Source organism: Calidris pugnax, unplaced genomic scaffold (genome assembly GCF_001431845.1).
Source record: "Calidris pugnax isolate Ruff unplaced genomic scaffold, ASM143184v1 scaffold7, whole genome shotgun sequence".
Lineage (NCBI taxonomy): Eukaryota > Metazoa > Chordata > Aves > Charadriiformes > Scolopacidae > Calidris > Calidris pugnax.
Window position 1 is genome coordinate 842,959 of NW_015090762.1, and position 24,031 is coordinate 866,989.

General features: G+C 58.0%; 1 protein-coding gene across 1 annotated transcript in view; it reads left to right on the top strand.

Moving 5' to 3' along the window:
* Positions 1–24,031, top strand: part of OSBP2 (oxysterol binding protein 2) — a 159,775-nt gene that overhangs the window by 103,969 nt on the left and 31,775 nt on the right. Inside the window, exon 3 of the mRNA XM_014941485.1 lies at positions 10,828–11,078. Within this exon, the coding sequence (XP_014796971.1) occupies positions 10,828–11,078 (251 nt within the window). The remainder of the gene's footprint in view (positions 1–10,827; positions 11,079–24,031) is intronic.

Sequence of the window (24,031 nt, forward strand, 5' to 3'; positions counted from 1 at the left end):
CTAAGGTGTCATGTGCGCTGGGGACATGGTCTCCAGGAGCAGGTGAGATGAGCTGCAGGCACAAGCCAGGAGTACTGTGGACAGCCTGATGTCACTGAGCACCACCTGTACCCTGCTCCAAGCCCGTTGTCCTCACCCTGGGAAGCCTCTGCCCCTCCATGGGGCTGTGCTCACACTAGTAGGTCTGTTGAGCTCTGATTTCATAGAATCATAGAATCATTCAGGTTGGAAGAGACCCTTGGGATCATCGAGTCCAACCATCTACCCTACTCTACAAAGTCCTCCCTCAGTACCTCCCTGTCCCTCAGTACCGCATCTAAACGTCCCTTAAACACATCCAGGGATGGTGACTCAACCCCCTCAGCAAACCAGCGCAAACCAACTCTGCATTCAAAGAGCTGTATGGAGCAGTCAATGGTCTATGGCCTGGTTTCTGCTGTTTCCCCTTCTGCTTCCAGCAATGGATGCTGAATTCATCCGTGGGTGGCTTGGCCCCTTCTGCCTCCTGAGAGATGGAGGAACAAGCCATAGACTCACAGAATCACAGACTGGCAGGGGTTGGAAGGGACCTATAGAGACAGATCACCCAGTCCAACCCCTGCCAGAGCAGGTCCACCCAGGGCAGGTCCCACAGGAATATGTTCAGGGGGGGTTGGAATGTCTCCAGGGAAGGAGTCTCCACCACCCCTATGGGCAGCCTCTTCCAGGGCTCTGCCACCCTCACAGGAAAAAAGCTTTTCCTCATGTTTCGATGGAATTTCCCGTGTTCCAGTTTGTTCCTGTTGCCCCTTGTCCTGTCCCCGGGCACCCCTGAGAAGAATCTGGTCCCATCCTCTTGCCACCTGCCCTTTAGCTCTTGCTCAGCATCGATGAGATCCCCTCTCAGTCTGCTCTTCTCCAGCTGAACAGCCCCAGGTCCCTCAGCCTTTCCTCAGCACAGAGATGCTCCAGTCCCTCAGCATCCTTGTAGCCTCTGCTGTCCCCTCTCCAGCAGCTCCCTGTCCTTCTGGAACTGGGGGGCCCAGAACTGGACCCAGTGCTCCAGCCGTGGCCTCACTAGGGCAGAGCTGCTTGTGTTGCATGCTGGTTTCACCTGTGGCCTGGTCCGTCATCTCTTTTCCCTGAAGGTGGATGAAGCTGTTGGACGCAGAGAATGGCTCGTGGAGCTGGGCACCTCTTTGGTGCGGGAGCAGGGCTGGCTCGGCTCCGCTCCGTGGTGTCCATCCTGCACTTCCAGCCCCCCTGTCTGCTCCTTCCCTTCTCCTGCCGACAGAAAGCCAGATTTAATGTCCCACGCGGGGCCGTCCCTGCCTTCTAGAGGCTCCAGGGCCGTCAGTGAAGCGATGGGTGAACAGCTCAGGGTTGCAGGAGAAATTCAAGGTGACGTAGGAAGGATGAGGACTTTTTCCTTGAAGTGAGGATACTCAGGAAGGCCAACTTTTCCACTCACAGGGCAGAGAAGAAGGGAGTTGTGGGGTGTAGGAAGAGAGCATCCATCAGTGCTGGACGTGGAGGGGAGGTAAGAGGGGATTAATTGCCCCCCCCAGCCGTGGTGTGGTGCCCCATAGCTTTGGTGGGGGCTGAGAAATCACAGATGGACTCCGGATGGAGTTTGGGAGATAGAGAATAAAAGGTCTAACGCTGAACCCTTCAATCCTTTCGCTCTATCCCCTTCCCCCTGAAAAGGCTTTTCCCAGCACCAAAACACCCCGTCCATGAGCAGCAGTGCCCCGGGGCTGCTCCAGGTCCCCCGATGATTTCGGGGTGTGCCCCACGCGGCGATGCTGTGGTGGGCACGGTGTCACTGGGTGTCCCCGTGGGCTGCGGTCCAAAGCCCCGGCGTGGGACCTGCCTGCCCTGCGCCTCCAGCCAGCAGCTTTTATCACAGAATCACAGAATGGTTCGAGTTGGAAGGGACCTTAAAGATCATGGAGTTCCAACCCCCCTGCCCTGGGCAGGGACACCTCCCACCACACCAGGTTGCTCCAAGCCCCATCCAGCCTGGCCTTGAACCCCTCCAGGGATGGGGCAGCCACAGCTTCTCGGGGCAACCTGGGCCAGGCTCTCACCACCCTTACACCAAAGAATTTCTTCCTGGTATCCAATCTAAATCTCCCCTCTTCCATTTAAAACCGTTACCCCTTGTCCTGTCCCTACACTCCCTGACAAAGAGTCCCTCCCCAGCTCTCCTGTAGCCCCTTCAGATATTGGAAGGGGCTCTAAGATCTCCCCGGAGCCTTCTCTTCTCCAGGCTGAACAACCCCAGCTCTCTCAGCCTGGCTTCATAGGGGAGGTGCTCCATCCCTCTGAGCATCTTCATGGTCCTCTGCTGGACCCATTCCAACAGGTCCATGTCCTTCCTGTGCTGAGGACTCCAGAGCTGGACCCAGTGCTCCAGGTGGGGTCTCATGAGTGCAAAGTAGAGGAGCAGAATCCCCTCCCTGGCCCTGCTGGCCACGCTTCTCTCGATGCAGCCCAGGCTGGGGTTGGCTCTCTGGGCTGCCAGTGCGCTCTGCTGGCTCCTGTTGAGCTTCTCATCCACCAACACCCCCAAATCCTTCTCCTCAGGGCTGCTCTCCAGCCATTCTCCAGCAGCTCCATTTCCACCAGCTCCGCAGAAATGGCAAGCAATGGGAAATATTTAGCTGAAGGAAGCTTTAGAGGCAGAAGACGGGGGCGTCAAGGGAGCTTCTGCCTTAATGGCCTCCTCGTGAGATGCTGCTCCGGGCGCTGAGGTTTCGTCTTGCTCTCCCGGCTGAGAAACAAGCTCGAAGAGGCTTAGGGCCTCTAGCTGCTGATCCATTTTACAGAGATTAAATAGCATCACAGCTCCAAAAATAATCTTCCCGGCTTACCGCGAGGCTGGCTGTTCCTATAGCAACTGCTGCATGCCAGTGCCCTACAAATACAAATCACAACAGATCGCCCGTGAGTTGGTTCGCAAGTCAAAGCAAAGTATGAGCTGGGGGGTGAGGGACTGGCCTCGCAGGGGCTCCTGGTGCGAGGGCACGGGGGGCGTGCGAAACACCGGCGTGCGTGTTCCCGGGGGGGGATTGATTAAAGGCTGCTGTTAACGGCGGGGTCTGTGGTACTTGGACCCGCGGTGGCAGATGTTTCATCAATGTTTCACGAGCAGCAAGAAACATGGGTCGTAAAACAGTGTTTGCGTTTGTAAAACCTTCCTGGTGCTGGGGGACAGGAGGGTCCCGCAGGCCTCAGGAGATGTGGTGTGGGTTCTGGTGGTGCCTGGAGCCCCCCTCTGCCCGGCTTGGGTGTCCCCCAGCCCTGCCCGGCACTGCAGGCAGAGGGAATAGCGCTGTTTGGGGCTGGGGTCCTGCTCCTGTGCCGCTGATGGCACCTCCATGCAGGCTCAGCCTGAAACCTCCACCTCGGGGCCACCTCCAGCACAGGGTCCCAGTGGGAATTGCCTCCAGAGACGTTGGACGGAGGGGGTCTTTGCCCCAAGCAGTGTGCAGTCGGTGCAGAACTTGGCTGCTGGAGGGAGAGAGGGATGGATTCACATCCTTAGGGACCAGTGATGGGCACGGGGAGGTCTCCAGGGGACGCTGATGTTGGGAAGGATGGGAAACCTTGAGGCTGCCCTGAAAGCTGGGTTGACTCATCTGAGGCACGGGAACAAGAACCACCTTGCAATTTGTTGTCAAATATTTGCTGCCAGCCTTTTGTGTTTATTTTCTTGAGTAGCTTTTGTTCGCTGTGGCAGAGTGACATGGATTCTTGCTAAATGTCTGTCTGCCGTTACAAACCTGTCTCGTGTGGAGGAGCAGGGTGAGCCGAGGTGAAGCTCCTGAGCCAGGGACATGCTGCTCCTCGAGGGGGTTCCAGGAGCAACCCCATCCCAGCACTGGTAGGGGTCCCAGGCTGCGCAGCCCCCCTGGGAGCCCACGGAAGGTTTGCTGCTTTAGGGAGGATCTTCGGTGGAGAACAGATGGCAGAGCTGCTGCCGATAGCAGCGGTGGAGAGGGATGAGGGCCAGGTAGGACCAGTGCTGTCCCCCTCCTCGGCAGGAGGGACATCCACCACAGAGCCCCTTCCCTCCGCAGGGACAGGGTCTGCAGGGGCTGCCCTGGAGGGTGGCATGGCTGACACCATATGGTATTGGTGTCCTTGAAGGATCTCCCCTGTGCGTAGGGAGCAGGGATGCCTTCCTGGCTCCCACAGAGCCTCCCAGCATGTGGCTAGTGCCACACACCCTGTCCCACCCTGTCCCCAGACCACCCTGGTCCTGCCAACCCAGCAGATCCTGGTTTGAAGTTTAAAGGGATTTTGGGAGCTGATGGGAGACACCTTGGGCTTGGAGCTGAGGATCCAAATGGGCCAAACTGGTGAATGGTGTAAGGGCAGTGGCAGAGGCAGTGAGCACCGAGCATCACCCACCTCAGCAAGTCCTCACCACCCCGGTTCTGGTTCCTCCTTGTTCCTGGCTTCTGTTGGAAAACCTTCTTCAAAGCCATCGTGAAACCTCATTTACAGCAAAGCCTGACAGATGTCCCTGGTGGGCTGTGTCCATGCTGGGTCACGGTGAGGAACAGCTTTCCCCTCGACAGGTCATTTCCCGAGTTGGAACCTATTTGCCATCACCAAGGATGAAAAAAACAGTTGGGAGTTAAGTTTCCCCCCTTCCTGGCTCCCAGGTTGTTGGTTTGTGGTCTTAAATCACTGTGATTAGGAACCCCCCGCCATCTGGGAGGCTGCTGAAGTCTGGAGTGGTCTGAGCTTGTGGAGCTGGCTGCTGGTTTGCTTCTGCAAATGGCCTGCGGTCTTCGCCCTCAGCTGAGGAGCCCTGGATGGTCTCTCTGTGGGTATTTCCTGACCCTCGGGGTGTTTTTACCAGCCTTAGCAAAGCGAAATCCAGTGTTTTTCCCGGCTGAGTTGATGCAAAGAAGGATCCCCGATGCCATGGCGTTTGGCCGAGCTCCAAGCGAAGACCTCCAGGCGATGGCTTGCAGCTCTTTCACCTTTCTGGCTGAGCGAGCCCTTTATCCTCAGCAATAAGAGCAAATGGTGCTGCTCCTCCAGTGCTTCACAAATGATCTCCAGCAGTGACCCCAGGAGTTGGTGGGTCTCGTGCTGCAGCAGCCCAGTAGCTTCCCTGGCCCCATCCTCCCCCAGTTGGGCAAGTGAGGGCTTCCAGGGACTGGGTCAATCCTGCTTGGCCCGTGCTGGCACGGGGAGGGCGGTGAGGAGCGCAGGATTTCAGCTTTTCTTCAGTATTTCAGGTGTTTTGGCATCAATTGCAGGTTGGAAGCCCCCCTTCAGAGCCGGTGTCCATGCTTGGCCCCGGCGGGGTGGCAGCGAGGTTCTTTGGGTGCTCTGCAGGCTGGTTTCTGCTTGAACGTGCTGTGATTTAATTGTGGCTCTGAAAACGTGTTTCCTCCTTCCTGTGCTTTGATTGGAGATAATTACAGCAAATTATGCTGCTTGAAATGTTTCTGCGTTCCCGTGAGTCACAGAAGGGTGGATTGGTCTCCAGGTCTCCCTGTGTCCTGAGCACCAGGGCTGCGGGTGTGGGGCCCAGTGCCAGCTACAGGGATGTGGGGAGGGGAGGTGTAATGAGTTTTCTGTTCTCTGCATCGGGTGTACACATCGCTCCCCCGGGGCTGCACCACCACCCGCTAAGCCAAAAGGTCATACAATCACAGAATGGTTTGGGTTGGAAGGGACCTTAAAGATCATCGAGTTCCAACCCCCCTGCCCTGGGCAGGGACACCTCCCACCACACCAGGTTGCTCCAAGCCCCCTCCAACCTGCCCTTGAACCCCTCCAGGGATGGGGCAGCCACAGCTTCTCGGGGCAACCTGGGCCAGGCTCTCACCACCCTTACACCAAAGAATTTCTTCCTGGTATCCAACCTAAATCTCCCCTCTTCCATTTAAAACCATTCCCCCTTGTCCTGTCCCTAAACTCCCTGACAAAGAGTCCCTCCCCAGCTCTCCTGTAGCCCCTTCAGATATTGGAAGGGGCTCTAAGGTCTCCCCGGAGCCTTCTCTTCTCCAGGCTGAACAACCCCAGCTCTCTCAGCCTGTCCTCACAGCAGAGGTGCTCCAGCCCTCTGATCATCTTCGTGGCCCTCCTCTGGCCCCGTTCCAACAGGTCCATGTCCTTCCTGTGCTGAGGACTCCAGAGCTGGACCCAGTGCTCCAGGTGGGATCTCACGAGCGCAGAGGGGCAGAATCCACTCCCTGGCCCTGCTGCCACGCTTCTCTCGATGCAGCCCAGGCTGGGGTTGGCTCTCTGGGCTGCCAGTGCGCTCTGCTGGCTCCTGTTGAGCTTCTCATCCACCAACACCCCCAAGTCCTTCTCCTCACGGCTGCTCTCCAGCCATTCTCCACCCAACCTGTATTTGTGCCTGGGGTTGCCACGTCCCAGGTGCAGGACCCTGCACTTGGCTTGGTTGAACTTCATGCAGTTCGCACAAGCCCACCTCTCCAGCCTGTCCAGGTCCCTCTGGATGGCATCCCTTCCCTCCAGTGTGTCGACTGCACCACACAGCTTGGTGTCATCAGCCAGTTTGCTGAGGGTGCACTTGATCCCACTGTCCATGTCTCCAACAAAGATGTTGAACAGCACTGGTCCCAGTACCAACCCCTGAGGTCCTGTTTGAAACCTGCAGCCTCAGCAGAGGGTCTCTCCCTCTAGGAGGAGGATCTTGTTGCCCACCCACCCCACCAGCATGGGCAGCTCTGGGGCTGGCGGGGGCTGTTCAGCCCAGCAAACAGCCTGCCTGGGCAGCATCACCACCGGCGGGGTTCGACCGGGGTGCCTTCCCCCCTTTTCATCCTGGTTTTTGAGGCGTTTATGTAATTCCGCACGACGACGAGGAAATTGGGCCACGCTGTGTCGGTGCCTCCACCCGAGCACACAGGGATCCTCACCGCAGTCTGCGTACGCGGGCAGCGAGGGGCAGGAATTAATGCACTGGCAATTAATTGCCCCTCCATCCCCGAGCGGTGCCGAACTGTGCCGGAGCCATTTTACCATGGGCTAAATCCCCGGGGAGGAGATCTGGGAGGAAGAGGGACTTTAGGGGTTAAATGCTGCCTGGGGACAGGCGGAGAGACGCTGCCTCCTGCTTGGCACAAGTTTCACAGTCTTTGTGAACAGATCAGATGATCTCTGGGGAGTATTGCTGATGTCTACAAGCAGAGGAATCGTAGAATCATGGAATGGTTTGGGTTGGAAGGGACCTCAAAGATCATCTTGTTCCAACCCCAGTCCCAAATTGGTTTCTCCCCTTTAGTCCCACGGAGGTAATGGTGGTTTTTGACAATGAGTGGTGATCGTTGCCTGGCTGGTGTCTGTGATGAAAACCGAGCCAGCGTGGCTTCTGGTAGTGTTAGAGAACATTACAATATGTTGTAAATTGGCCACTAGAGACTGGGCTTGTTAGTGGTGGGATCCCAGATGTTATGGGGAGGTGGTTCCCATCCCTGGGGCACAACAGCCCGCCCAGCCCAGCAGAGGCAGCCGGGATGCTCATGGGGAAAGCGCGGATGCTCTTGTGCTGGAGGTGGGTGGCTGTGCCTGGGCTGAGCGGTGTAAATGCCAACACCACCCCATGCCCACCCTGCCTGTGGATTCCATGCCCTATAAATGCCACCACTCTCCCATGCCCTCCCTGCGTGCCCATTCCACACCCGGGATCTGGGCTGTGTGTGGATCAGTGCCTGTGGGTGTGTGGTGCTCTGGGACGAGGTGGTGGACCTGCGGTGTCCTGGGACAAGGTGGTGGACCCGTTGGACCTGCTGGGCCAGTATGTGGACCTGGCAGCTCTGGAGGAGCAGGGTGACAGCCCAACCAGAGGCGATGACTGCAGATGGAGCCTTGCAGGGTGGAAGCCATGTGGCTGGGCAGTAGCTCTGGTGGAAGCTCACGCTGTATTTGATGGGGAAGGAGAGATGTGGGGCAGACTGTGAAAGGAGGTGGGTTCAATCGCCTGCCCGAGAGTGCCTGGGAAGGCTGTGGGAGATGGCTGTGAGCAGCGGCAGCAGCAGAGTGTACCTCACAGCATCCTCTGCAGGGTACAGCGTGCTCTCTCCTTGGGATGTGCCAGCTGAGGACACGTACAAAGACAATATCCAAAGCTCGGGGGGACACGTGTGCACTGGCAGTAACCTGCAGTGCTTTGTGTGCCCCAGGATGAAGGGCTCCGTGGAAATACTTGAAACAGAAAGTGGAGGCTTTGGGTACTTTTCATACTGGTGGAAAAGTGGCTTGAGATTTCCTGCTGGATCTTTTGCATCCGTGCATCCATGCCATGGTATGTCTGTGCACCCTCCTGGGATGGAACCCCTCCAATCCTGCATATTCCCTTTCCTGCTCTCCTTCCCCTGCCCCTCTCCTCCAGCGGAGACATCCCCTGCTGCCGCCTGTGTTTCCAAAAGGCTGGTCCCATCCCCCGGGAGCGGGGCTGTTCACCTGCCTTGGGGAGGGCTTGGTTGGCTTCCCTCAGGTGCTGCGAATGCTGGCATGGGTGGATTGTGTATTCCTTGGGCAGCCTTGGTGGCCACAAACCACCTCCTGCCTTTAAAATCGGAGCTTTGTGGACGCTGAGGGATGGGGTGTAGACAGACCAAACAGTTGTGTTGGGAGATGCTGCTTCATGAGCCACTTGCATTTTGCTCTGTGCCCTGTTTCCCAGCAGGGCTTTAATTTTCTTCTCCCACCATCCTTGGGCAGCGGGGGTGGATCCCGCTGTGAGGGGTGAGCCTTGTCCCTGGGCTGGGCTTCCTTGTCTCATCGCAGGCTTTCTGGCTGCCTTTGTAGCCCCGGACTTGGTGCTGCGCTGCTCTGTGCTCCTCTGCTGCTTCAGCTCCAGGCTGATGGTCCTTTCTATGACCCAGATCACTCCAGCTCCTGCCTCAGGAACACCCCTGCCCTGCTGTTAAATGAACCAACGGGATGAGGTTCAACAAGGCCGAGTGCCAGGTCCTGCCCTTGGGTCACACCAACCCCCTGCAGCGCTCCAGGCTGGGGGCAGAGGGGCTGGAGCTGCCTGGCAGAAAAGGACCCGGGGGTGTTGGTGAGCTGTTGGCTGAACAGGAGCCAGCAGTGTGCCCAGGTGGCCAAGAAGGCCAATGGGATCCTGGCCTGTGTCAGGAACAGCGTGGGGAGTAGGACCTGAGAGGTGACTGTCCCCCTGTACGGGGCACTGGTGAGGCCTCACCTTGAGTATTGTGTCCAGTTTTGGGCCCCTCACCACAAAACAGACCTTGAGGGGCTGGAGCGGGTCCAGAGAAGGGCAAGGGAGCTGGTGAGGGGTCTGGAGCACAAGTCTTGTGAGGAGAGGCTGAGGGAGCTGGGGGTGTTGAGCCTGGAGAAAAGGAGGCTGAGGGGAGACCTTCTGGCTCTCTCCAACTCCCTGAAAGGAGGGTGTAGCCAGGGGGGGTCGGTCTCTTCTCCCAAGGAACAGGCCATGGGACAAGAGGAAATGGCCTCAAGTTGCACCAGGGGAGGTTCAGATTGGAGATCAGGAACAATTTTTACACGGAAGGGGTTATCAAGCCTTGGAATGGGCTGCCCAGGGCAGTGGTTGAGGCACCATCCCTGGAGGTGTTCAAAAGCCAGGTTGACATGGTGGTAGGGGACATGGTTTAGTGATGTTTTTTTTGTCAGAGTTAGGTTGATGGTTGGACTAGATGATCTTGAAGGTCCCTGCCAACCTAGATGATTCTATGATTCCCTCTTTTTCCTTAGCTGTCCCAACAGCAGTGGAATCGATCCGAGCCACGGCTGAACATTGCTCTCAGCAACTACAGCATTGCCAAAGTCTTATGAGTCAGGAATAAAAGCCAAATGCCCACCTCTCAGTGACATACGGGCTTTTCTGCTCTCCTTGCAGCCCAGAAAGGAGACGTGCTGCACCCCTGGTTAGAGCTGAGGGATCCCCAAGGTCCGTATGTTGCAGCCTCTCAGCCTGGCTGGCCTGGGGGATGTTCCCAGCCCTCCCGGCTCCCCCAGCCCTGGCTGAGAAGCCCCAGGTGGGTTTTGCCCATCTCCATCTCTTTTTAATTCAGATTGAGGGAGGGGAAATGAAGGGGCTGCTTGCTGCTCCACTGCCTTTGTGGGTTTTGAGTGCACCCGGAAAAACCTTGACTAAACTTTGAACATAGGGATGAGGCACAGACCTTGCTCAGGACCTGCTCTGCTCTCCATGTTGGGATTCGCTTTGGGCAGTGCCACCTCTTGAAGCCCCCCATCTCCTCCGCCTGCCCCGGGGGTGATCTGAAGAAATGCTACATTACACCTGCTCCTTGGTTTGGGGTTGGTTTGCTGGGTTGAAGTCACCCGAGTGTTGTGGAGTTGCAGGAATTTCTGTTACAGCTGAGGTGCTGACGGGGGAGGTTTCTGCCCTCGGAAGGTGTGATGATGGCTTTGGGTAAAGGCTGTTACCTCCCCGCTGTGTCGCTGCCACCTTTCCCTTGGGTGAAATACCTTAGTCCTGCCCAAAGCAGACCTCGCAGAGCCCCTGTGACGTTCGGGGCACATTGTCACCGTGCCTGGCTCCGGTGGCCCTGCCTGGGAAGGGGATGTTTGATGCGTGACCCTTCTCAGTGCTAACCCCGTCACCCAGCCCTGAACCAAACCCTGGTGACAGCCACAGGGCCATCCTGCGTTCCTCCTCTGCACCACGCTCTGCTCCGGGGCTGGGGGGGACATGGTGGCCGTGACCCCCGCCCCAGCCGAGCTGCCTTCGTGCGGGAGGAGGCAGGAGGTCCCCTGCCCGCCGGTTAGTACGGTCCAGGGGTAACCATGGAAACTGTTTTTTTTTTTTTTTTCCTTTTCTCTCCATCCCTCCCTTCGCAGATGACTCGGGCGACGAGGAGCCCGCCTCGCAGTCAGACAAGAGCGAGCTGCACGGCACGTTGAAAACCCTCTCGAGTAAACTGGAGGATCTGAGCACTTGCCATGAGCTGATCGCCAAGCACGGGGCGGCCCTGCAGCGCTCCCTCAGCGAGCTGGAGAACCTGAAGCTGCCGGCCGAGAGCAGCGAGAAGATCAAGGCGGTGAACGAGCGAGCCACCCTCTTCCGCATCACCTCCAATGCTATGATCAACGTAAGTGCCGCCGCCCGAGCCGCCCCGGGGCGCGAGGAGGAAGAGGGAGAAGCGTTTTCCTCCTCTTCTTCCTCCATCCTCCTCCTTCCCTCCGGCACGGCCCCGTTTTCTCCGCGTGCACCAGGTTCTGGGAGGGCTGTGTGTTGGCGCGGGGCTCGGCCACGGCCGTGGTGAGGGGACAGGATTGGGGAAGGCTCAGCCCGGGGAGCAGACACGGGTGTGTGTAACCCCCCGAGACACAGCTCTGCTACGTCCTTACAGCCTGCTTTCTGGGGAGCCTGCTCCAAACCAGGACATCTGGGGTATAAATCTGGGGACACCCGAGGTTTGGGGTGCAGAGGGGCTTTCTGCTGCTCCTGGGGGTGCCTTTCTGGCCAGCCCAGCCCTGTGGAGCCCGTTGCCTGCTGCGGATTCAGACCCACATCCCCCCCATCGCTCGCATCTTCATCGACTTCCATGAAGCTGCCCTTGTTTTACACGACTGGGGGATTTAACCCCCTCGGGGACCAAGGGCTGTCTCCTGCCAGCTGGGCTCTCCTGCACCGGGGTGGTTGGAGATCGTGTGTTGGCCCCGGCGTTGCTCCCCGGCATGTGCAGCATGACGGTGCTTTCTGATTATTCTTTTGGCCAGCTTCTGTTTGGGGTGTGGATCTGCCTCCACGGCAGTGAGACAGCCCTTCCCGGGGAAGCCGTATTTCCCCTGGGGGGCTGCATTTTCCCTGGGGAGTTTTGGGGAAGGGAAGAGAGAGTAAAATGAAATGAAATATTTAAAGAAAAAAAAAAAAAAAAAGAAAGCAAAACCCAGCCCAAAAGCCAACCAGACCTGGAATAATGTATGAAGGCAGAGCTTGGGGAATTGTGAATGGAGCAGCGCTGTCGCCGTGCGGTCCCAGCCCCGAGCAAAAGGAGGTCGTGCGTTGATTTGTGTGAGCTTTTAAAAAATAATCATAATTATCCATGGCAGGAGGTGGAGGCCACTCAGGAGCCCGGCGGTCGCAGCATCCTCCCTGGCCCCCCTCGCAGGATTTTGTAGCCAGGGGGGCCGGGGGGGGGAAGGGCTCCCTGAGCTGACGTCCTGCCTTTTGGAGCAGGTTTGGGGGTGCAGCGCTCTCCCCATGCAGAGTTTGCCCAAGTTTTTGGAGCAGGCTGGCAGCGTGTGGTGAGGGGGAGCCGGCAGAGCCCCGGGCGCTGCCGAGGTTTGCTGTGGGGCGGCAGAGCGGCAGTGGGATGCGGGAGGGGAATCGCTGGGGAGAGGATTTCTCCAGCAGCCTTTTGGGATACGGAGAGCAGAGAAGTATTTGCTGTGTCCAGCCCGGAGAGGAGGAGGTTGCAGGTGGTTGAGATGCAATAAAAGCTTGAGTGAGGCCATCCGGATGGTGGGAAATAGCACAAAAACTTGTGCAGGGACAAAACTTGTAGAAACATGGTTTTTCTGAACCACCGAGCAGGTGAGAGGGGCCAGGGAGGGAGCGAGGCACAAGGTGTTTTCAGGTGGGTGTCAGAGATGTGTTTTTAACAGCGTCCTTTTGTACGTCAGCTCGTGGCTGAGCCTCTCGAGGAGGTGTCCGAAGGGGAAAGGCTGTAACCTGGAAGAAGCAGGATCAGGGGGGTGGATGCAGCTCTCCCAGCTTCCTGGTGAGCCCCTCGTTTTGGGGGGAGGTGACAAAGCTGTGGGCAGGGGGGTGCTGACCCCACAGAGCAGCAATGCTTTGGGGGGGCTAGATTAGAAAGGCAGGAGGAGGGGCAGGATCATGGGGGCTGGGAGGGAGAGGCACTGACAGCCTCACCCTCCCCATCATGGTCACCTTTTCTGCACGGATCCCTTTTTGTGCCTTGATTTTATCTTTTTAGCACGGGGTGACGCCTTCTGCCGCCGGACCCTGCCTGGGGAGTCTCTCCTGGGGTGGGGGGTGGCTCTGTGCAGTGCAAAGTCCCCAAAATCTTCTGTTTGAAACACGGGCCATGGCTACAGGGAAGCCTAGGGAGTGGGAGCCCAGGAGTGGAAGCCCCCCCAGGAGTGGATGAAAATACACCCTGCCCCTGCCCACCTCCATCCCAGCTGTGCTTCCCAGGGCCACGTGTCCCAGGGGAGCACAGGGCGCTTTTGATGGGCTGGGACTTCCTTGCAGGAGAAATTAACCATCCCTTGCCTGATGGCTTTTCCCCAGGGAGGTCCCAGGCAGCAGCGATGGGCTGGTGCCGGGGGGTGGATGCTCCATGTCCCTGCTCAGCCCCGGCCCCGGCACCAAACCACCTGAGTCCTGCCTCCCTGAGCATGGCCTCTGCCCGCGCAGCAGAGCTTGGCTTTTGCAGGAGACGCTGTGGGTCACATCCACATCTTGTGGTGGCACATACTGCTGCTCCTTCCTCGCCGAGATAGCGCTGTGTTCACTTCATTTTCAGTTGCACCCCTGAGCAGTTTTAGGGGGTTCAGACCCGTGAGCCGCCGGCTGGGACAGACCCTGGGAGCTGTATCCCCGTCTTCTCGAGCAGTTCCAGGCTCATGGCAGCAGCCCTGGGCTCTGCCCGTGTCTCCTGCTCCCAGCTGGGACCTGTGTGGCCTCCGTGCCCTGTCCGGTGGGCAGGTGACAGGGCAGGGCTGGGCTTTGCTGCCTGCAGCGGGAAGGGACCGATGCTCTGGGGCGGGAGGGGGTGAACGCTCTGGGATGGGAAGGGACTGATGCTCCAGGGTGGGAGGGGATGGATGCTCTGGGATGGGAAGGGACTGATGCTCCAATGCTCCAGGGCGGGAGGGGATGGATGCTCTGGGATGGGAAGGGACCGATGCTCCAATGCTCCAGGGTGGGAGGGGATGGATGCTCTGGGATGGGAAGGGACCGATGCTCTGATGCTCCAGGGTGGGAGGGAATGGATGCTCTGGGATAGGAAGGGACTGATGCTCTGGGGCGGGAGGGGATGGATGCTCTGGGATAGGAAGGGACTGATGCTCTGGGGCGGGAGGGATGGATGCTCTGGGATGGGAAGGGACTGATGCTCTGGGGCAGGAGGAGTCAAATGTTCTGGGGCCAGCAAGGATGGATGCTCTGGGGCGGGAGGAGATGGATGCTCCGGGGCTGGCCCTTCTGGTTTCGTCCTGTGATCCGATTATGTAAATGTCCCCGGTGCCGCGGGGAGCGGCAGCGAGTAGAAATAAATAAATACATATGTAAATGGGAGAGCTCTGCTGCGAAGGTGACCTCCTCGCTCCGTGCCCGGGGTGCCTGCCTCTGCTGGCTCCGGCTGCTCCTCCGGAGCTCGGGAGGAGAGGGCAGCTGGGGCTGCCCCCGGGTGAGTGATGCTGGGGATGAGGGAGGGAGGTTTGGGCAGAGGTAGAGTGGGATGTACTGGACCTTTGCGCCACAGGTGAGGATCTGAAACCCAGAGGGACTGACTGTTGTGGGGTTTAAATTTAAGCCCAGACCTTTGTGAGCCACCGGTTCGCTCTGCTCCTGTCTGAACGTGGAAATCTCCCGTAACACCGGGTGATTTTCCAGGTGAGAGTCAGGGCAGAGCTTGGCCTCACCAGGACCAGGATGCCCCGTGTCACCAGGGCTGTGAGGAGCCACGAGGAGGGGACGCGGAAAAGCAAGTCGCAATCTGCCGCGGAGGAGGAGTGGGAGATGTGTAAGAATAAGAAGCAACAAATTAAAGGGATAATTAGAGGCATGGAGACGAAGAGTGCTGTGCTGAGCTGCGTAGACTCATCTGAGGCGCGGGGAAAGCTCCTGTCTCATCATTCCCCAGCAGACAGCAGGCAGGAGGCCGAGCGGACACCCCGAGGAAGCCGGTTTGGGCGTCAGGAAGAGCTCCCAGGGCTGTGGGTGGTGCTAGAAATAGGTTTTTGATGGGAATGGGGTTTGCTATGGTGGAGCTTGGAGGCGGCCAAACTGCGTGCGAGCGTGCAATAGCTGTGCTCTTCTTCTGGCCAGCTTTGTGCTTCCTTGAGGGACGCGAGCATTTGGGGCTTGGGCTTGGCTGTATGTCCCTTCTGGGTTAATTTGAGTTTTTCTTCGAGGCTGATGAGGAGCAGAGTTTGGAGGAAGGCTCTGTGCACAGCACAGCCTATGCAAGGAGGGGTGAGGCAGCCGGGGCAGGGTGGGTGATGCTGAGGTGGCCAGATTTCCTGGGGAGGGCTGGTGGTGAGCAGGCGGTCGTGGGGACCCCAAGGGCTCTACACCTGCCCCTCCAAGTGGCTTGCCACGCTGGTGGCCACCCAAGCATGGCGCGCAGAAGGTGCTGGCACCCGCCTCAAGACAGACTCACTTCCCCACCTGGGTTTCCATTGCCCACAGGAACCATAGGATCACAGAACCGTCTGGGTTGGAAAGGACCTTTCAGACCATCGAGTCCAACCATCAGCCCAGCACTGCCAAGGCCACTGCTAACCCGTGGCCCTCAGCACCACGTCTGCCCGGCTTTTAAGTCCCTCCAGGGATGGTGACTCCACCGCTGCCCTGGGCAGCCTCTTCCAAGGCTTTCAGTGTAAAAATTGTTCCTAATACCCAACCTAAACCTCTCGTGATGCAATTTGAGGCCGTTTCCTCTTGTCCTATCCATGTTCCGTGGGAGAAGAAGGATTCCCTCCTTTTAGGGAGTTGTAGAGAGCAAGAAGGTCTCCCCTCAGCCTCCAGGCTGAACACCCCCAGCTCCCTCAGCCGAATGGACCTGCCTGGAGCGAGGGCACACTGAGCCATCAGCAAAGAGCATCCTTCAACCCCCTGAACCTGCGGGGAGGGCTTTTAAGTGTGTGAGACAAAGAGCTTGGATAAGAATTGATATCAATAGCGATATGTGCTGCTTGTCCCCCGGGGAAGGTGGCCACGGACTGTTTATTTAAGCCTGGGATGCCCAGCTGCGTCCTCCAGCCCTGGAGAGTTTCTCTCTGCAGAGCCCTCTGGGGCCATGCTCTGGCTGGGCAGTGGCTCCGGGGTGGCCCCGTGGTGGCTCAAGGGCCAGAAGAGCTCTCCCCATGGCCACGCTTGGCTCCTGGGGAACTCAGACTGGCATCTGCCCGGTGGTGGCACCCACCGTGGGTGGGTTTGTGGAGGGTCCGAGAGCTGGGGCTGGGGGGTTACAGCTCCCCAGTCAGGTTATTTGGAAACCTCCTGGGTGAAAGATGTGCTTCCCCAGAGCCGCTCCTTGGCCTTCCCGTATCCCAGCTTCCCTGATGTTCTCCTGGAGCCTCCCCTGCCCCCACCGGGGATGCTGCTGGGATGAATCCCTCCTCCTAAAATCGTTTCCGTGTTAAATTGGAGTGATGCTTTGAGCAGCGTCAGGTTCACCAGAGCCCACCCTGGCCCAGTGCGTAATTTCTAATGGTTTGTTTTAATGGTGAGTGACCTGCGGTCTGAGTCTGTGCTCGCTTGCAAAACTGCTTATAGTTGGTAGGAACCTGCCCAGGTCTTGGACACCAGGGTGATTCTGCTGGTGCAAACCCAGCCGGGTCCCAGCGCAGGTGGGTGTGCGGTGCCATCCCTCGGGGTCCCCAAACCCATCCTGACCCAGACAGGAGGACAGACCCTGGCACCTCTCCGCCTGCACAGCGCTGCCGGGGCAGAGACGCTGAGCAAGGAGGGAATAACAGCCTTCTGGGCTGCTCCCAGTTCACCCCAGTACAGCCAGTGGGGCTGGAGGACCCCTCTGCCTGGTGCATCCAAGGGGTTAAATCAGGCTTCAGCCCCTGGATTTGCTTCATTCTGGGCAGGGATTGCCCCTGGCTGCCCCCGGCAGCCCCAGCAGATGCTCTGCTGCCTGAAATCAGAGCAAAGCCCCGCAGCGGGGCAGGGTTCCTCTCCCCCGTGATACTGCAATGGTGCTGGCGCAGGAGGAGCCCCTTCCTGCATGCCTATGCTGAAGCACAGCCTGTGTTAATTATCTGTGCTGCGCTAATGACACCCGTGCTCATCAGCGTGCTGGAAACCATGTCACTGACCCAGAAAACCCCTGGCCTTGGGATTAAATCCAGCCCTAATCCTGGTGGGATGAGAGAGACGCAGCCAGGGCTCCGTGGGGACGGGGAGCTGTCGCTGCGGATGGGCTGCCCTGGTGAATAAATGACCCTGGTGGGTGCTCTGCTGTCACCCCGGGGGAGGTGGAGGTGATGGGTGTCACCCTGGGGTCTGTCCCTGCCACTGTGGCCGGGAGAGTGGACATGTGGAGATGCAGAGCCCAGCCCCCGTGCTTGGAGCTGCCGCAGCTCTCACCGCAGCATCCTTCCTTGCTTTCTTCATTTGAAGGTGTGAGGGTGTCTGATCAGATCTGTCCAGACAGGCGGTGCCTTCCTCCTGGCTCCCCTCATCATCATCATCATCATCATCACCATTCACTGTGGTCTCTGAGTCCTTCCAGCCAGCTTGCATCACTCTCTAACCTCACACGTGTCCCTGGGCTCTCCATGCCAGCCAGGGCCTTCGGCTGGGGCTCCTGCAGGCAAATTGTGCAGTTTTGCCCTCTCCATGCCTTGGGGCTTCTCACCTCTCCTCCTCCTCATTCTCCTTCTCTTCCTCCTCCTCCTCCTTCTGCTTCTGCTTCTTCTTCTCCTTCTCCTCAGAATCATAGAATCCATAGAATCCATCATCCATAGAATCACAGGATGGTTTGGGTTGGAAGGGACCTTAAAGCCCCCCCCTCCCAGTGCCACCCCCTGCCCTGGGCAGGGACACCTCCCACCACACCAGCTTGCTCCAAGCCCCCTCCAACCTGCCCTTCAACCCCTCCAGGGATGGGGCAGCCACAGCTTCTCGGGGCAACCTGGGCCAGGCTCTCACCACCCTCACACCAAACAAGTTCTTCCCCACATCTCATCTCAATTTCCCCTCTTTCAGTTTGAAGCCATCACTCTTTGTCCTAGCCTTACATGCCCTTGTAGTGTAGGGCATCTTCCTCCACTGCCTTCTCTTCCTCTTTCATCTCCTTTCTCTCCTCCTTCTCCTCCTCCTTCTTCTTGTGTTCATCTCACCCCCAGGCGGCTTCATACTCCGTCCTGGGGCTCCCATTGGAGCCTCAGGTGAGAAGATGGGGAGCTCGTTATCACCACCACCAAGGAGAAGGAGAAGGCACTGAAGTGGTGGCACCAAGGAGTTATGGGATGGGGAGAGGAGTGGGGTTCAGGGGTGCTGCTGCTCCAGCTGCTGACGGCAGCCCCCGCTCTCGCAGCAGGGCCTCTGCAGGGGCATCGTGCAGGGCTGAGGCCGAGGGACAAATGGAAGCGGCTTCCTCCAGATCCCAGGCTCGGAGCTGCCCCTGGGCACCACCAGCTGCTCTCACTGCCACCACAGCCCCTGCCACATGGCTGGGGACAGATGCTCTTCCAGCCCGGAGTCCGCTCCATCGGGCGGATGAGGAAAGCAGCAGCCAGCGAGAGCCTGGTTCAACCTCGTGGTGAGAGCCGTCAGGACAGAGCTCGGAGCTCACCACAGCCAGGATTGGGCCACCAGGTCCTGAAAGCGGAGACTGTGGGTTGGCTCTTCTGCTGCCCAGACGCCTGGAGGGTCCCCGCGCTGCTGCAGGGGATCTCGGGGGTTCGGGCAAGTGACAAGGAAGGAAGAAGCTGCAGCAGCCACCTGGAGGTACCTCCTTGTGGGGGAAGAGCCGGTGCCAGGAGCTTCCCAGAATCACAGAATCTTCGTGGTTGGAAAGGACCTCTGAGATCACCGAGTCCAACCACAAACAAAAAAAAAAGCAAAAGAACCCTAAAAAAACTCCCACAAACAGATGAAAACCAACGATCTCGGGCTCTAGAACATGCCCTGAAGAGCCACCTCTACACGTTTCTTAAATCCCTCCAGGGATGGTGACTCCACCACCTCCCTGGGCAGGCTGTTCCAGTGCCTGACCACCCTCTCAGGAAAGTAATTCTTCTAAAAATAACTCCCACAAACAGATGAAAACCAACAATCTCGGGCTCTAGAGCATGCCCTGAAGTGCCACGTCTACACGTTTCTTAAATCCCTCCAGGGATGGTGACTCCACCACCTCCCTGGGCAGGCTGTTCCAGTGCCTGACCACCCTCTCAGGAAAGTAATTCTTCCTGATATCTCATCTAGACCTCCCCTGCCCCAACTTCAGACCCTTCCCGGGGAACAGACGGCAGCAGAGAGGCTCTGCTGGTGGCCGGGTGGGTGAGAGCATCAAAAGGAAGAGCCGAAGACGTGAGTATTGCTGAAGGAGAGCAGTGAAGCCCTGCAGGGGCATGTTCCTGGGCCAGCCACAGGAGGTTCCAGCGTGATGCCTCGGCTCTGGAGAATAAGTCTTGTGAGGAGAGGCTGAGGGAACTGGGGTTATTCAGCCTGGAGAAGAGGAGGCTGAGGGGAGACCTTATTGCTCTCTACAACTCCCTGAAAGGAGGGTGTAGAGAGGTGGGGGTCGGTCTCTTTTCTCAAGTCACAGGCGACAGGACGAGAGGAAATGGCCTCAAGTTGCACCAGGGGAGGTTCAGGCTGGATATTAGGAAAAATTTATTCACGGAAAGGGTTCTCAGGCATTGGAATGGGCTGCCCAGGGAGGGGGTTGAGGCCCCATCCCTGGAGGTGTTCAAAAGACGGGTTGATGTAGTGCTGGGAGGTCTGGTTTAGTGATGATGCTCCTTGTTTGTTGGGTGGGTGTCTATTTTTGTCAGTTGGGTTGACGGTTGGACAAGATGATCTTTAAGGTCCCTTCCAACCTAGAAGATTCTGTGACTCTGTGACTCTCCCCGTGCATCTCCTCTGCCAGCCCCTGCTCGTCCTCAGCACACGGCCATGACCCACCAAACCCTCCGGCACCCCTCGGCGAGCTCTGGGGTGGCAGTGGCAGTGCTGCTGGCACCCAAAGCATCCAGCCACCGCCTGGGTCGGTTTTGTGCTGAAGAGCGATGCTTTGGGAACCGGACCTGGCGTCTGTCCCGGGCCACCGTTCCCGGTGGCGTCGCCTTGGTCTGTGGTCTTACCCCGGCCTCAGAGCCATGGTGAAAAATCCATTTTATTGTGCCGAGCAGGTGCTGATGAGGGATTGGGATCCTACACGGAGGCTGCGTGGGGACGGATTAGAGCCTGTTAACACAGCCGGGACGGCGGATTTGCTGCTGTTTCACACTAATCCTCTCTTTATTGCATGGGGTGGGTTTCTCTGCCGCGGTGGCACTGGCTGCAGGCAGAGCCTGGCTGTCGTGCCAGCGCTGCTCCCTGTCTCTGCTGCTCTGGGCTCGGGGAGAGGTCCTTTTGAGGAGCTACACCCTGGGCAAGGTGGGCTTGGTGGGTGAAGCAGTGCCTTCTGGGCAGGGAACAAGGTGTCTTTGTGGCATTTGGGCAGATGGCTCAAAATAACACAGTAACTTAATAAAGCTCGCAGAGACACAACCCTGAGACCAGGTCCAACTCTCACCTGAGTGTAGGTGTCTCCATCGTAGATGGTCTCCATCTTAGACAGTCTCCATCATAGACGGTCTTCATTGTAGGCGGTCTCCATCGTAGGTGTCTCCAACTCACAGGGAGTCCACAGTCTCCATAGAGAACCAGACACTGCTGGGGCACAAGGTACCACCTGGAATGAGACCATCAGTGGGTTTGGGAGCACCTCGGGTGGGCACTGGAGGTCTGGCTGAGATGGCACCTTGGCAGGGTGCAGTATGTGCTGCAGATCACAGAGAAGGTGGGCTGGAGCCCACTCTGATGTCCTCCTGCTCCCTGCTGGGGCTTTAATGAGCTTTTCTGTGTCTGTGCTTCTCTGAGGTGCCCATTTTCCCTGGGTGTAGACACTTAAAAGTACAGAAAAAGCAGTAGGGTTGATTTTTGGTGTGGAGCCCATACCTGCTGTCCCCACCGGTTTTCACTCAATGCCACCTCATTTTTTCGTGATGTTGTGACCTGGCGAGGCTCAGCCCAGCACCTTCTTTCAGCCCTTGCCCCAGGGAGAAGCAGCTCTGTGTACCTGCATCCTCCTGCTTCAGCCAGCTGGGATGCTCCGGAGCCGGCTGAGGGTCACTCCAAGGATTTGGGACAGATTTTGCTGTTATTTAAGCAGTCTGTGTTCATCTGGCCGTTCCTCTGCGCTGCTGCTTCTGGTGGTGTCCAACCGGCCTGGCCCGGGGCCACCCGCGTGCTGTGGGTGCCATCGCTGTCGCAGCAGAGGCCTGTGCTCAGAACCACGTCTCGTTGGCACCCGACTGTTTGTGTGAGATTATTTGGGACTCAGGCCGGCTCCGTCCATCCTTGCATTTTTTCCCTTTTTGCTTTCTGCTCAGAGTGTTTGGGGGATGGTGGGGAAGGACAAATTAACTCTTTCTGGGTACAAAACGCTCTGGCGAATCTCAGGGCTCTGGATCCAAACTGCTAATTCTTCTGCCGTGCCAGGCGCCGGGAGTGCTGACACGGTGCGAACGTGTTCCCAGCTGAAAGGAGGATGAGAAATGGCCCTTCTCTTGGGGGGCTGTTGTGTGGTGAACGGCAGCGCAGATGTGTCCGGGGGTTTTGATGACTCCAGGAAGGAAGGGAGCACTTATCTCCGAGGCAGCAGACGCAGGCAGAATGACAAAGCGCTCTGCCTCTGATGAATGAAGCGACAGCTCTCGCTGTGCAATTCACCCTCGAAAAAGAGATGATTGAACGCATCTGGCGGTTGCCTTCTCCCGTGTCCCTCCTGAGCAATGAAGTGGCCCTTGTCCCACGCAGGCAAAGGAAGGGTCTGGTTGAGGAGCAGGAGACATCACTCCTAGAGCAGCGGGCACTTCCCTGCTGGGTTTTTACCTCCCCGAAGGTGAGATTTGCAGGGCTGTTCCTCGGGGATGCTCGGGGCTGGTGGGGCTGCAGGTTTGAGTGTGGTCCCTCGGTATCCGTCAGCGTTGCATTGGCGGTGGCAAAACGCTCAGCCTTGCCAGGGCTTGTAGTGACAGGACGAGGGGTGATGGCTTCAAACTGCAAGAGGGGAAATGGAGGTGAGATGTGGGGAAGAACTTGTTTGGTGTGAGGGTGGTGAGAGCCTGGCCCAGGTTGCCCCGAGAAGCTGTGGCTGCCCCATCCCTGGAGGGGTTCAAGGGCAGGTTGGAGGGGGCTTGGAGCAAGCTGGTGTGGTGGGAGGTGTCCCTGCCCAGGGCAGGGGGTGGCACTGGGTGGGCTTTAAGTTCCCTTCCAACCCAAACCATTCCCGAGAAGTGGTCATCCCCCGTGGTTCCAACTGTGGGGCAGAGATCCGGCACAGCTTGATGCTATCATTTACATTTTCAAGCTAATTAACTTCATCTCTGTGTTCTTTGTGTCTAACATTGATGGTTTGCTCCCACTGGGGAATCAGGAGCGCTGCCGCTCTGCAGAAGTGCCTGCGGGTGTGTGACACCACCAGGACACGGGTGACCTCGGGTGATCGTTTTCAGCTGCATAAACAATCCACGGGCTGTTAACGACGTTCCTATTAGGCTGCAACAAGCTGTGAAATCTGGTATATTTGCCATGACAAATGTGTGAAAGGTATTAAATTCGCCCATCGGGGCAGCGGCTGCTGGGTGTGTGGACAGACCATTGAGCTGGTGGCATCACATCTCACCTCCTGCTCCCCAGCAGGGTCTTGGTGGCAGCTCGCCTCTTCCTCTACAGGAATTTGCAGGAGCCTCAGTGGTGCTTTTCCATGAAAACATGCTCTTCTGGCCATTCTGGCTGTGCCTCCTTGTCTTGATGGCCATTTCCAGCCACACTGTCCAACGCTGCGTTAGGACAACAACTTGTTCCATCCATGGAGGAGGAGCTGCCTCTGTCGCTCCTGCCACCCAGTTGCAGGTAGCCCTGGACTTCCCCAGGACCTCATGCCCATACTGGTGGTGGATGGAGATGGCTTTTATCTCTAGTTGCTGGTGACACGCCAGAATTGCAAAACAATGAGGGGTAAGCACCAACTGGGATGTTCATGGGTGATGAAGCAGCCCTACCTCTGAGCCTTGCTGCCTTCTGAATTATTTTCCAGCAATCCTGGGGAGCAGGAGAGCATCTTGGCCACTGCTCTCCAACCCTGACTCCATCCAGCTCCAGCCCTGTGGCAAAAGCTGGGCACGTTGTGCCACCTCCTGTGCCCCACTGTCCCCTTTGTACGTGGGGATGCAGGGGGTGGGTGCCAGAGGGTTAAAGCTGGTCTCCCAACAAGGTGGGATGTGTGTGGGCATGGGCACACATGCCGGTCCCTCTCCTCCTCCTCCTCCTCCTCGCTGGAGGGCTGGGCCCGGAGAGACCTTTGAGGAAGGCAACGGATGAAGCTCGTGCCAGCAGGGCAGGGTAGGAAGGAGAAATCACCATTTTCCTCCAGGAGGAATGGAAAGCAGCCGCCTGCCCTCGTGACGGACCCCACGCCGGGGTGTTCACGGGTGGCTCCCCAAAACCCCATGCCCTGTCCCTGCCCGTCCAGACTGGGGGTCGGAGCAGCCAGTGTCAGCACTGCCTGAGCCCCGCGTCCATCCGGGCGCCATGAAATGGCAGCAGCTGTGTGGCGGCGGCCATGGCTCGGGGGGACGTGGGCAGATGGGCCGTGACGTGGTGTCCCCACGCTGCAGGGGGGCTGTGGGGCGGGAGGACTCTGCAGAGGAGGATGAGGATAGCTCCGTATCCTTAGATGCACGTAACCTCCCCACACCAGCCATAAAGCTCACTGGGGAATCGCAGGAATTGCAGGAATTTTCGTCCCACAACCCTGGGGGCTGCCCTCTCCTTTGTGGTACCTTCATCGAGGAGCCTCTTCGCCGCTGACCTTTGGGAGGGTGGCCCGTGTCCCCGCGCCGGCGTAACGTGGATTTGTGGCTGTCTCTTGCTTACGACCCAGATCAGGTTCAGCTGTACCTAAATTTAGCCGCCGCTCCGTAAGGGTTTTATAAGCTGGATTTCGAGGCGTTGCTCCTGCTCGGCGGCTGCAATTGTTTTCACCTTTGGAACGCTGAGGCGGAGGGGGGGGGAATTAATGAAATGAATGAGCTGGGATGCTGGGAGTTTCAGATGGGTTCA